At 35.0% G+C, this 14966-nt stretch overlaps 1 protein-coding gene across 1 annotated transcript in view; it reads right to left on the bottom strand.

Moving 5' to 3' along the window:
• Positions 1-14966, bottom strand: part of LOC136031216 (protein unc-13 homolog B-like) — a 467059-nt gene that overhangs the window by 368104 nt on the left and 83989 nt on the right. The window contains exon 10 of the mRNA XM_065710597.1: positions 7719-9009. Coding sequence (XP_065566669.1) covers positions 7719-9009 — 1291 coding nt within the window. The remainder of the gene's footprint in view (positions 1-7718; positions 9010-14966) is intronic.

Raw genomic sequence — 14966 nt, 5'->3', positions numbered from 1 at the left:
CTCCTCCTAATACCTTGCTCTTTACGGTAAAGTGTTTTTAGTTATTTCAACTATTTATTCTACGGCTTTTGTGATTCAGGGGTCATTCTTAATGAATTGGGACAAAATTTAATCTTTAGTTTAAAGAGCGAGGTACTGACGAGGGAGTGAACCCCTGATATATGTAATAAACAAATATATATATATACATAAACATAATAAATATATAAACATATGTGTAATATGTAAAAACATTAGATTACAAAAGTTCGTTACGTAAGCTAATTTTAAGTTACGTTTATCTTTTACTAATAAAAACATTCGTAAAAAATTAAAAGTTCTAGTTCCCTTTTTAAGCAACCAAAAAATCGCAGGGCAACTAGGCTTCCTCCACCGTTCCTTTTTTTTCTCAAAATCATTCGATCAAAACTATTAGAAAGCCATTTAGCCAAAAAAAACTTGCATATTTCGTGTTAATTATGCCTCTGCGGAGAGCCAAAATCAAAACATGCATTGATTCAAAAACGTTCAGAAATTAAATAAAAAAAAAAAATGTTTTTTTAGCTGAAAGTAAGGAGCGACATTATAACTTAAAACGAAGAGAAATTACTTCGTATATGAAAGGGGTTGCTTCCTCATCAACGCCCCGCTCTTTACGCCAAATTTTTTTACTGTTTAAAAAGCAGAGTTGAGAGAAAGAGTCAAACTTTAGCGTAAAGAGCGGGGCATTGATGAGGAAGCAGCTCCTTTCATATACGAAGTAATTTCTGTTCGTTTTAAGTTTTACTGTCGCTCCTTACTTTCAGCTAAAAAAACTTGTTTTTTTACTATTTAATTTTCTAACCTCAGAGCCATGATATTTAAGAAACTCATTTACCACACTATCCGCACCTGGAGCCTTATTATTTTTAATCCTTTTAGTAATGTCGCTAATTCTTCCTTACAAAACAAATTTTCCTTCACATCCAAGGTATCACAAACTTTTTCATTTTCCTCTATATCTTTTCCTGCAATTGTATCTCGGTTTCAACTTTCTTCTTACAAAACATTATATAAAAAATGTTTTACTTTAATTCTTTTTTTACTTTAATTCTTATAATAGGCCAATTCTCACAAATTTGAAATTAACTTGAAGTAATTAAGCTTCAATTAAAATACCTATAATGCTGAGAAAATTCACAAATAATGCGAAAGGTAAACAAATAATATACAACTATCCGCATTAGCACAGGCTAGGTAACTTCGAAAGCCGGTTGAATGTCAAGTATTACTGTAAGGTCGTATATCATATTGAGAAAATATTTTTGATAATAAATTGCACAAAAAAGTCCTAAAGTGAGTTACTGCGAATAAACTTTTAAGCAGTTTTGAGACAATTTTTTTGTCACCTTTGGTCCCATCCACAAGCATGCAGATCAACTTTTTCCCCTAGCTGTTCCTGAAAACCCTCCCTGAGGGTTCCTGAGATACCCTCCTAAGTTTCTTCCCTGAATGGGATGGGAGGATATCGTAAAGAAATATTTAAGAAATGTGATCCTCTTGAGATGCTGTAAAGATAAAGTAGGTTGGGATGGAGGAGCAATATGCGTAGCTTTGTTGGCCTCAGGTAGCTTGTTGCTCCAGTGAGTTGTTAGTAGAGGTAGCAGCTCTTGAGAAATTTCAGATGAGCTGTTTTTATAGAATATAATAAAATTGGTTCACGTAGTCTTTTTTCTATTTCCGTAGTAACTTCACCACATATGTATTTCAAGTTCCAAAGTTCCAATCTATAGCCTCAAATCTGAGCCTATCTCTAACCCAACTTAGATGTCATGCACAAAAGAGATTTAGTGTCTTCTAAGCGTCCTCATTTCTTGATCCATTCGTCCCTCTTTATGTTCCGAAAGCCCTACAATGTTGATTCCACTTAAGGATTCCACGACATTTCTGGATTTCCTGTTGGTCCCAGTTTCTTCTTTGTCTTCCTGTGTACATGATTTTATGATCCAGGACTTTTAGAAAAATTAATTTTTTGCCCATTTCTACCGTGGCTACTTCCCTCCTAGCCAAAATCTGTGATCAGCTTCACCTCTCCAACATTCCCTTGAAATCAATCTGCTGAGCCAGTCTTGATATTTGGCAGATTTGATAACCCTGACATGCTTAGTGTCTGTTTATTTATCTTGCTATTTAACCGTGAAACGGCTCTAAAATCAATAGGAACTCATGATTCTAAACCTTTAGATGGATCAGACGAAACATCTTATACCTTCCCTCTTCTGATCCCTCCCTCAGGTAAAATTTTAGGTCCAATTGGCTCCCCAAGCATTTCCTTCTGATCCACCATTGCTAGATCAATGAATATTTTCCAACAGCGTAGCAGACTTATTTTTGCCCATTCCTGGATGACAGCGGCCTCGAACTATTTTCTTTCATCGCATTAACCTCACTTTGGCCCAGGGGCTTGGAGCTATACTTTCAAAATAATCAGGGGAAGTGAGTTTTGTGGTTCATATCCGGATCCTCTAACACCCATTTTCCTGTCAAAGAAATATTCGGTCCCCTTGGGCAATGATTATTTCTTGCAATTGGAAAAAATTACTGTTCCCCGACCCCATATTTTGGGTGCCTGTACTGGAGCTAAAAATAAAAACGATTTATTTCGGGCTCGATTTTCGATTATTTCAGGCCCGATTTTCGAAAAAAATGTCTAGCATAGAACTCATTTATGCTCATTGAGGTCAATGCGTCCACTGCCACATGATTTTTACGAACTTCCATGAACTCTTCCCCCCCCCCCAAAAAAAAGAACAACTGACTTCTCTGAAATCCCCTTATAAATCAACATCAATGGGAGTCAAGAATTGAGCTTTGTGTTAAAGTTCTTCCATTTGCGAACGTTAATTTTTGGAGGAAATTGGGAAGAATGGAGTTGTTTCTGGGATATTTGGGAAAGCCTGTAAAATTCAAGGATAGGGGAATCATTGATTAGGGCTCCTTGTCCCAAGGCCTTGTAATATAAGTTTTATGCCGATCAAAACGAAAGTGGTCTTTCTTGAGTTCCTTTGGGAGGGAGTCCTTGTTCTAAACCTTTGTATTTCCAAGTGAACCAAAACTTTTCATTTTTTTCATTGGGCATAAGGGTTCTCTGGATACGGGGTTAAATCTTAAGCCACTCATTTTTTTTTTTTTGTCTTTTTGAGGAATTTTTTCGTCCATATTTGAGGAAACCAGTGTTTTTATAGTTTTACTTTAGAAACAGGCTCCCTATACCAGAAGGACATAAGGATGTAAGTTTCAAGCCCATTAACATCGCTTCTCAATAGACTGTGTATATCCCTTAAGCCAAGGAGTGAACTCTGAAACTTAAGAGCGAATAAGACTCATAGCATCAAACAAGCAACCATTTTGAATCTACTATGCAATCCAAAAAGGTTGACGACCTTCATTAATTTATGGTCATTGCCACTGGTGCTGTGAGGCTATACTATCCTCCAGAGGCATTTTTATTGGAACAGCAATTCTGAAAATGCCAATGTCAAATTCTGATTCGATCTCGTGGGGATTATCGGGGAGAGGGTCGGTAGCAAAAAAAGCACGGCAGGAGGTCTAGCTGCCGCTCAATTACTTTTGACTCTTAAAAAGACACTGAAACGTTCCAGCCAAATGAATCCCTTCCAAGTTTCCAAAACTATCCCGTCCATGCAAAATGGCTAAGAAAAAATGTACATAACTGGAATGCACATAACTCTTTACTGTACAAATCGCTAAAGCATTGTCTCTGAAACTGTGTGTGTATGTGACACATATCAAAAGGTCTTCTACATGCGGTACATTATTTTACGCCATCAATGCATGCTGAGTACATGAAAATATTTCTTTGGTACTGAAGGAGCGTAATCGACAATTGAGTAGAAAATATTGAAAAAGGGTTCGATTCTACAACAAGTAAACGCAATTTTTTGTTCATCCTAAATTTATACTTTCGGCATAATTGGGCTATTTTTTTAAACTGTACTCCCCTAACTATCGTGCCCTTCCCTCAATAAAACCTTACACACGTGTTTGACCTGCATTAAAGTCTGGATGCACTTATCATTGGGGTGTGTAACTTAACGACAAATTTTTTCCATGTAATTATTCTCTTCTCCAATCTAATAAAATTTTAAGCCCCCCAAAAATAGTTTGCTATGAATTAAGTTACAACTGACTAGGCGTCTTCCTTCATTTTAGCTTTTTACAATAGCCTTTTCAAACAGTTCGTGGTAACGAACTATAAGTAACGAGTGACGCCGCTTAATAGGAACTGAAACTTCAAAAATCGGAATTTTGATACTAATAGATATATCAAAAGAATTGCCTTATTAGAACGATTCCAAATATATAAGATCATGAAGTTCAGTGTTATCCACCAAAGGCTAAGAGTCTGAGAAAATTTTCCTGATCAGACAGTTCGTGATAACGAACTGTAAGTAAGGAGCGACTCGGCTCATTAGTAACCGAAACTGTTAAAAAGGGAATTTTGATATAAATAGAGGTACAAAAGGAGGGGATCGGGGAGAGAGGGTTACGTTGAAGGATCTTTCCATGGAGGAATTTTTAATGGGGGAAGCGACTTTCCATGAAGGTGGTGCTGGATTTTCCAGCATTATTTAAAAAACAATCAGAAATTAAATTTTAATAAATAAGTTTTTCAGCTTAAAGTAAGGAGCAGCATTAAAACCTACAACGAACACAAATTATTACGTAAATGAGGGAGTTCGCCCCCTCGTCAATATCTCGCTCTTTACGCCAAGGCATTTTTAGTAATTTCGAAAGATCTATTTATTCTAATTAAACGGGTTTTGGGATTCAGGGGGCATTCTCAAAGAACTGGAACAAAATTTATACTTTAGCATAAAGAGCAAGGTATTGACGAGAGGGCGAACACCCTCATATTACGTATATGAGGGGGTTTCTTCCCATCCTCAGTACCTCGCTCTTTGTGCTAAAGTCAGAATTTTGTTAAATAATGGCCGATATAAACAATAATTTGTTTGTGTTATTTTTCAGCCAATCTTAGCATTTAATATTATCTTAAGCAGCTTCTTAACAATGATTTTTATGTGATAATAACTTCCTAGGGTCAACTTTCTAAAATACGTAATAACAACCAAAAGAAAAACGGTTCAAACAGTTCGTGGTAAATAACTGTAAGTAAGGAGTGACCCGGCTGAATAGTAGCCGAAACTGAAAACGGTTAAAGAAGGAATTCGACCCCAAGAGATAAAATTTTCCTGATTTTCGAAAAAAGGGGGAAACACCCAAAAGTCATAGAATCTTAATGAAAATCACACCATCAGATCAAACGTATCAGAGAACACTAGCGTGTTTTATCCCAGGGGTGAGGTGATCGCATCAACCCAGTGGTCCTAGAATATCAGAAGAGTGCTCATTCCAATGGAAATTAAAAGTTCTAGTGCCTTTTTTAATTGACTAAAAAATTTGGAAAGTAGTTAGGCCACCTCCCCTGCCACTTTTCCCAAAATTTTCCGATCAAAATTTTGAGATAGCCATTTTGTTCATCATAGTTGAAAGGTCCACTAACTATGCCTTTGGGTATAACATGACCCCCCCCCTACAGCCCCAGGGGAAAGGTCTTTAAGTTAGCAAATTTGCCCATTGTTTATGCATAGTATTTGTTATTGGGATGCATGCATACATTTTCGGGTAGGGCGGGGACAAATTTTCTGCTGGGGGTTTTTCTAAGGGGAATTTTCCATCGGTAGGGAAGTTTTCAGGGAGTGAACTTGTCAGGGGAAACTAAATACTGGGAGAATTTGCCAAAACTCTTAAGCATAATTCTTATACAAAAGACCATAAGTAGGCGTACCTTGTTTACCTCTCATTCCAGGCAATCTAACGGTCCTATGTCAGTTTTTAATTCTTGGTCAACCTACCTGAGACTCTAGGTGGGCATGGCTTTCTAAAAGCTAACAAAGAAGTATTGGCCCACTAAGAGAGTCATAATTACTCCCGCCGTTTACCCGTGCCATTTAACCAAACATTTGGAAAACTATAGTTTCTATGGCTAACTACCTTAGTTCTTCTGACCTAGGAACGACGCATGGACGGATGATAGATAGACTTATCTATTAACAAATGTACTGACATATTTTTTAAACAATCCAAATAAGGGCTTATGCCAGATTTACCTCTCACTCAATCGGATTATCTGTTATGGCATTTCTATAATTAGCCATGGCTTGATGCTCACAGCTACTTGATGTTAATTCAAAAACACATTTATGTTTCTTGGTTTCTCTTTTCCGTCTCAATTTTACGTGCGGAGTGTTTAAGAGTAATTGTCCGGGGTAAATGTTCACCGGGACTGAATTGTAAAGAGGATTTTTAATGGTGAGGGGTTTCTCCGTGGAGGTGGAGTCAGATTTCCTGGCATTGTTTAGAAAACAATCAGAAATTAAATAGCAAGTTTTTTTCTACTGAAAGTGCGGAAGGACATTAAAACTTAAACAAACATAAATTATTTCGTATACGAAAGGAGCTGTCCCCTCCTCAACGGCTCACCCTTTACGCTAAAGTTTGTCTCTTTCTCAGAGCCTTATTTTTCAAAATAATAAAAAAACTTTAACGTAAAGATCGACGCGTTGAGGAAGGAATAGCTCTTTTCATTTACGGAATAATTTCTGTTCGTTTTCAGTTTTAATGTCGCTCCTTACTTTCAGTAGAAAAAACTTGTTTTTTTATTTAGTTTTTGAAAAGGAAGGAGACACCTAAGAGTCAAGGAATATAATGAAAATCCACTATTAGATTCAGCGTATCAGAGAGCCCTACTCTGTAGAGGTTTCCAGCTTCCATATGCAAAAATGTGGAATTTTGTAATTTTGCCAGAAGAAAGATTACGGATGCGTGTTTATTGGTTGTTTTGTATGTTTGTTTTTCCCACCGGTAATTGTATTGAACCGATGTTCCTAGAATATCAGAAAAGGTCTCATCCAAACGGGAAATCTAAGGTTCTAGTGCATTTTTTAAGGGACAAAAGAGAATGACCGGTATCTAACCCCCTTCACATGCCATTTTCCCCCAAAGCCGTCTGATCATAATTTTGAGACAACAGTTTTGTTGAGCATATTTGAATGGTCCAATTAATATGTCTTTGGTGATAGCAGGGCCCCCCACTGTTCCTGGCGAAAGGTTTTTGAGTCATGAAATTTGCCCATCGCTTACATATGATATTTGTTACAGAGAATTATGCATACATTTTTCGGTGGAGGGGAGATTTTATACTTGGGGGATTTTCCATTGGAGAATTTTCTATTGGGAGGAAAGTTTTCAGGGAAAATTTTATGCAGGGGAATAATGCAGGGTCCCTATACAAAATTGCTTTTATTTGTCATACTTTCCCTTTGCCGGCTCAATTTTACATGTGGAGATGTTAAGGGTAGTTTTCCATGGTAAGTTTTCACTGAGATTCAATTGTCTAGAGAATCTTTTAATTGTCTAGAGCCCCCCTCATATGCGTAATAATTTCTGTTCGTTTTAAGTTTCAAAGTTTTTTCTTCCATTCAGTTGAAAAAAAAAACAATTTAATTTTCTGATAAGTCGTTTCAAATGCAACTTTTCAAGCATTTAAATAATATTTATTTCATCATCTATATTTTAATTCCGTCTTACGACATTTGCATAGCTATAAAAAAAAATTCTATTGCACGAAGCCTTAGCTAACTACTGCTTGATATTTTAACAACTGAAACACTTACCTCCTGGTCTATTGTTTGTTCCTTTTCTCTCATTCCAAGTTTATTGTCAAGAACTGGATCAATTTGGTCAAACACTCTTTCATCATCGAAACTTTGATTTCTTGGCGATGAATATTCACTATACCAATCATCTTCCTGACTCGGTTCTCTTGAGTAAATTTTCTCCCTTTCGCTGCTTTTAGATTCTACATTGAAGCATTTATCAGTATGATCAATTTTAGTTTCATACCTTGGGATATCCATGGCTTGCCAGTCTTCATTATAATTACAGGAACTATAGGAATGCTTTTGCTGACTTTCAGTTTTATTTTTATGGTCTAATATTACAATTTCAGGACTTTCGTCTATTGATGCCATTCGTTCAAAGGAAGAGTTGCTCTCAAAAGTTGTTTGTCGCTCGAATGATTTTCGCCTTTGTTTAATTAATGTCTGTTCTTGCTCCTTTTCAGCTATTTCCCTTGCCTTTGCCTCTTCTTTAATTCTTTGCAATTCTAGCTGCCTCCGCCTTTCATTTTCACGAATAAAGAACTCTAGTTCTTCCTGCATTTGTTTTTCTCGTTGTTCCTCTAGCTTCTTCTTATCAACTTCTACTTCCTCTTTTCTTGTCTTGTCTCTTTCTTTTTCTTCGCGTACCTTCTTTTTAAGCCCTTCAGCTCTTTTCTGTTCCTTTTCTTTGACAATTTTAAGTTCTTGATTGATTTTCTCTTTCTCTAATGCATATTCAAGTTGCAAAATTTCTTCGTCTAATTCTTTTGTCTGAATAGTTTCTTCTTTTGGGTGGCCACTCCAGTCAGTTTCTGCAAGCAGTTCATTGTCGTTATATTTATAATCATAGTTCGAATAAAAATAGTTATCAGCCTGTTTTTCATCTGTTTTAGCCTCACTGGGGCCCGGATATTCCGTTTTGGTGTAATATTGGTCTTTACAGTCATACGTCCGATAATCATTATGTTTATCACAATCATATTGGTAATCACCTTCACCACCATATGTGTACCACTGCTGATAATATTCAGTGTTTTCGTCATAATAATAGCTCTCTGCACCATCACCCTCCCAACGAACATTTTCATTTTGTACTCCAGTGGAAGACTCGTATTGCATTTCATAATTTTCATATTCGTAATAAGCACTTTCATCATATTCACCGTTATAGCAGCCATTTTGATAATAAATATATCCTCCTGGATCGTACCCATAGTCTGTATCTGATACACCATTGTATCCAGTAATATCATTTGACGTATCGTGAGCTTTTTCATAGTATCCGTTTTCATACCCATAATCGTACCTATAAAAAAATATCGTGAGAATTATAAATTACTACCGGTATTTAATAATAATCGCTCATAAGGAGTCTCGTGTGGCACCACATTATAAAGTTTTTTAGGAATAAATCTAACTGGTTCGATCCCTTTCAATATATACATAGTAGATGACTTAGGAGTCGCAAGGGTAAGCTATCCAGAATGACAATGATTGTAAATACAAGATTACTATCATTTATTTTTGGGAGAAAGGAGCCATAGCAAAGAAATCAAGCAATCAATAAAACCATAGCTAGTGAGGATGTTTTAGTGAAAAAAACAATCTTTCAAGGACTCGTGAAAAAAAAAAATTAGGAATGACTTCCAATAGTTTATTGATAATAGAATTAATACAAACACAGGATATGTGATAAAATAGACTACTTGTGCTTGCATAATAATATGTAATTAGATAACTAATTAGATAAACATGCCAAGTTTTAAACTGTTATTTATAAAATTCTATAAAAATAACAACGGATAATGTGTAATACAGAAGTGATCAATAATCCGTTTGGGAAAAGGTCAAAACTTTGATTTTATTTTGGCTGAGATTATAATATTGAACATCTGGTTTTTCATAAAATATAACGTGAAATCAACTTTGGAGACGTCTATAATTGCAGTATGTGTTATAATGGCTGATTAGAATGGAGTTTGGATAACAAATTGTCAAGCCAGACAAATACAAATATGTATTAGAGACAAGTACATTAAAATAGAACATGAAACAAAGAGAGGTTTTACCTCCCAAATATTACCCATATTTCAATATTATTAATACTCTGTGATGTTTTTTATTTGTGGGGGTGGGGGGATAGTCACCCACCCTTCAAGAACTAGGAGAAAACTTCAGTTTATAAAAAAGCATTAAAACTGTTGCTTGTTTTAAGTTTCAACTCCGCTCTTAACTTCGAGTAGATAATTTTTTTTTTTAATCCATTTTCGTTTTTAACATAAAAAAAAAGAAGAAAAACCGGGGTCCCTTGCAATTCCTAATGTTTGTCAAATTTGTTTTCCTGATATATAAGGTCCTTTTACTTCCTAAAATCTTTCGGTTCAAGATTATATTTTTTTGTTTTGAAAATTTCAAAACTGAATATGAATACACCGTCTGCGTGCGCAAATAAAACGGAAATGGCGTCATTGAAGAATTAAAGGTAGATTTACAGGGAATACTATTTCCTGAATGAAAGAGAAATCATTGAAAAAGAAAAAAGACTCTTTTTTTGTAGTACTATTTGGACTATAGCTGGATAGGTCATACGGTTGTATTTGGGTTAAAGAAGTTGGTGGGGGGATCCACACCAGGAATTATTAAATTGTTTTAATTTTAATTTGAATATCTAGTTGAAAATAGCGAAAATACCGGTTTAAAGTGCGTCAATGTGTGAACGACTTGAGCTGTAGAGGGTACATCATACAAGTACCGAAATTAGTTGCATTTCACACAACCCCAGTGCTATCTCTGGGACATTTATCTCTGCATCATTATGTTGTGCGAAGTGTTTTCTGCGAACAGGATAAAGTTAATTTGAACAATATATGTCTATTTTTCTCATTATTTAGAAATTTTGTGTGCGCATATAAGCGGTACCAATCTATCCTCTTTTTCTATTGTTATCAGTTTGAACATGCAGCACAAGGAAATTAAGCTTTGCTTGATGAAGAGAATTTTAGACATAAAAACTATATTCAGTGTATCCCCCTCCCTTTGGAAACGTGTATCACCCCTCCCCCCCGATACCCTGATTTACAGAAGAGAAACTTTTTGCGTAATTTTTCTAGATTTCGTCTTTTAGACGAAGATACAAATGGGAAAGTAATTTTCAAACTCGTGGTGTCAATTTTCCCCTTTCAATTGGCATCCTTTGGTAGTTTGAATTAATCTGTGGTTTCTGCCGCAATATTGCCAATACAGTCCTTTCAATGAGAATTTTTTCGGCCCAGAATTAGCTAATAATTGTGGTTTTAGGGGCACTGACTTGCCCCACAAACGTAATGTTCATTATTAAAAAAAAAAAAATGGATTATATCTTTTTATTTACGTTATAACTAAAGAGATTGAAAGCAGACTAAAGGAGTACAGTTTCCACATTTCGAACTACTTAAGTGTAATGCTAGGTGCAAATAAAATTAACAAAGACAGTGTAAGCTTTGTGTGTGAATATATCGTGTATATACATATATATATATATATATATATATATATATATATATATATATATATATATATATATATATATATATATATATATATATATATATATATATATATATATATATATATATAATTTATAAAACTTATGTCCCATTTTTATATGAAACGAGTAGTTTTCTAGGATATTCCCAGAAATTGGATAGCTGCTTGTTCAGCGAATGTACTAGTTTGCTTTGAGTACATTAAGTTTGAGCATATTAATGAATATGAATAAATACGAAAGACACACGATTTCTGTGAAAGGGGTATTTTAGATGTGAATCAAAGAAAAAGACCTTTCTGGGTTGTATACCCCATCAACACAGAAGTACAAATTTAAATTTTCTACTACAAAAAAAAACCACATCAATAGCTTGCAAAAATGCTCAATAATACATTTGGCATAATATTTTTTTTGATGCATTTGCAGTGTCGATCGAAGAGAAGTCGGAGCCAATAAACCAAATTTTTATTATATCTTTAAAGAATAGTTCTCAGCGAATAAACAACGATAAATTACAATTTACTTCCTGCTCCTTTACAGCTACAAGGATTGTATTCGTAATCAACTACACTTTTTACAACTACAAGCATTTGCTACCTGAAAGGATTAACAAAAGCTTAGGAGGATACGACAATCTTCAAGGCAGAAGTTAAACCTTGTAAAAAGAAATGTATGCAGAAATAAACTTTGGAGCGGTCCAAAATTTCAAATAGAGCACAAATTTAAAAAAAAGAACACGGACAACAAGAAACCATAGAAAAAAATGACAAAAATCTTACGATTTTAAAAGAAGAACGGACACTAATATACCACGCTCCCACACTCTGTGCGTGAATGCTTGTAACTATCAGTAGTGAAGTCTCTTTAAGGAAGCAGAAGCAAAACGGATTTATCATTCTTCATGGGTGAAACATTCACTTTCACCCATCCAAAAGCTTGTTTACACTACATTACTTTTGTCTGCAGCAACTCATTGCTTATAATGTTGCTAAAACTCAAGCACCAATGTTTATTGTTTATTATGCATTGTACAATATTTGAACTTAATCAAGTAGCTCTTTTGCTAAATGGTAACTTTTTTAACTACCACTTGAAGAAAACGTGCTATTATCCATTATATAGTGATTTCCCAAAACAAGTTTTCAGATATCTTGAAAACACATTTAGTTTTTTTTTCACAAATGTTCATACAACCCTTTCCCCTGAAGAATAGTCCGTTCCCCTTGACTCCTTGGAAGCGGAGCCCCCCTCTTGCTCCCCCCTTTCCTCGATGAGAACACAGGAGCTACTCTCTTGTTAATGCTAAAAAATTGTTTGTGGAGTTGCAGAGTAAAATAGAGCCTAACACCGAACCCTGAAGGACACCACACTTGATAAGATATTAGCCTAACTAGAAGGAATTGATACGGAGTGATCAGAACTCCTACATTATATGGCAATTTTATTAGTAGGCCTATTGGTGCAAATAATCCAAGAAGAACACTCTGGGGACCTAAAAACAGTCTTTAATTTGGATATGGCTGCGCATTAAAGTCTTGCTTGTTAAGATTAAACGAACATTTGTTTTTTCTTGTTATCATATTAACCGTTTGCAGAAGCATTTCATCTGCTAATAAAACACGAATTAGCGCTTTATCATCAGTAGAAACGGATATCATGAGCTGATTAGCAGGAGGTCCAGATTCTGCATATTCTTAGATTTTGTTAAAATGTAAGGAGTACTAAGTGAAACATTTATAGCAATAGCTCCCGAACTATGGGTCGCGACCCACCAGGGGGTCGTGAGTGAATACTGAGCGGGTGGCGATCAAGAGCATTAACATTAGTAACGCTGAGATTTTGTAGTGGCGAGTAGTCGAACTTATTTGTAAAAATTATTTTTTTTTTTTACAATTGTTACCAATATGAACGAAAGGCGATTCAAAAAGACAACACGACTTAAACAATTTTTTATTACTTACATAACTGCATTTGTAAGTTTTTTTTAAAGAGTTATTTCAATGGAAGGTTCTATTTGTTTTCGATATTTCTTCATTGCAGTTTCATGTCTCCGGCGATTGCTTCGGTTCTAAATCAGGTTTTGCAATAAAAAAAACGACCTAGTTTATCAAAATATAAAGAACACAAAAACTGCATATTTTTAGTCCTTAAAACATTTATCTCTAACGGTTATAGAGAAAAGTTCAAAATAGTAATAACACAGCTCGAACTATCTTTTTCGATGGCCTTGTTTGGAAATACTAAATATAAATATTTTGAGGGTAGTTAAGATTTACTTAACTACCCTCAAAATATTTCTGAAAGTTGATGTCAAGAACGTCTGAATTCTAAACTCCCTCAACAATTTCGTTTGAACCAAACGACGGAAAATTGTGAGAAATATGACTCTGAATATCTAAAACTAGAATTCACTTGGAATCATGATACACTAGATCCACTTCCTCAATGCGTGAGTTTCTACGAAATATTAACGAGCGAAAGTATGTGCTCTAGTAAGCTAACGTGTCATATATAAACAAAGCATTCAAACTGTAAAAGCAAGTCAGTTTACTTTTTCTAACGTAAACAGTTGAAATGACATCTTCAGAAAGTATTGGTTTCCATTTCGTTGATATCAATGAAAAAGCTGTAATATGCCTCGTTTCTCCTTAACTTAAGGATCACCAGATCAGGGAAGTGTTACACTATTGGCTTAGATTTAGTAATACCATCGATTAAAGATGCTGTTGGAACAATTTCTCAAGAGGAAGAAGCTAAGAAAATCATGCGCATACCACTATCCAATAACACTGTTACGTGACGAACTGACGAAATGGTTCAACGGGTGAAAGATGAATTAATCTGGAGAATAGTTGGTAATAAATATTATAGTCTACAGCTTGATGAGTCTACTATTGCTCCTATCTCAATTGCTTGTTATTGTACGTTATATATAGCAGAAAGACGTAGATGAAGATATCTCGTGCTGCAAGCCGAAAAAACGTAGAATTGCTTTGATCCTTTTCAATAAAGTCGATTCCCTTATAAAAGAAAAAGCTTTAAATCGGCAGAGCTGTGTCGGTATGTGTACTGAACTAATTGGCAGCATAGTGCGCGGGCTAAGTGCGAGAAAAATAGCAGTGTTGTTACAAAAGTTCTTGAAGAAATTCCGTGTGTTTTGTCGACCCACTGTAGCCTTCATAGAGAAGCATTGGTTTCCAAAGCATTGTCCGATGATTTCCAAACAGTACTTGATACAGCTGTGAAAATTGTAAATTATATTTAAATAAAATCCTTACAAGCCCGCCTTTTCAAAAACTGTATGAAGAAGTGAATAGCTACAATACATGTCTTTTTTTGCATACAGAAATTCACTGGCTATCCAGGGGAAAAGTAGGAACACGATTAATATAATATGTAATGAAGTTGCAATTTCCGTGGAAGAAAAAAACTAATTATAGTTAACATCTAATGGGCGATGAATTCATTCTCAAGCTCAATTATTTGGAAAAGTTTTTTTTTCGAATTAAACAACTCAATTTGTACATAAAAGTTCAAACTGATCAGACATTTTTGTAGTCTATGATAATATTTGTGTTATAAAAAAGTTGTTTTGATAATGGCAACTATGACTGTTTTGAAACACTAGAATTTTTTATAATTGAAAACAATGTGCAGCCTATTGTGAATGACAGAAACAGACCTGTAAGGCAATGAAGAAATTGCCAGTACAAGTCACAGAATGATTTTGCCCTGGT

Source organism: Artemia franciscana, chromosome 9 (assembly GCF_032884065.1).
Source record: "Artemia franciscana chromosome 9, ASM3288406v1, whole genome shotgun sequence".
Taxonomy (NCBI): Eukaryota; Metazoa; Arthropoda; class Branchiopoda; order Anostraca; family Artemiidae; genus Artemia; species Artemia franciscana.
The sequence above is the reverse complement of the archived record's forward strand: the minus strand, read 5'-3'. Positions and strand labels throughout refer to the sequence as shown.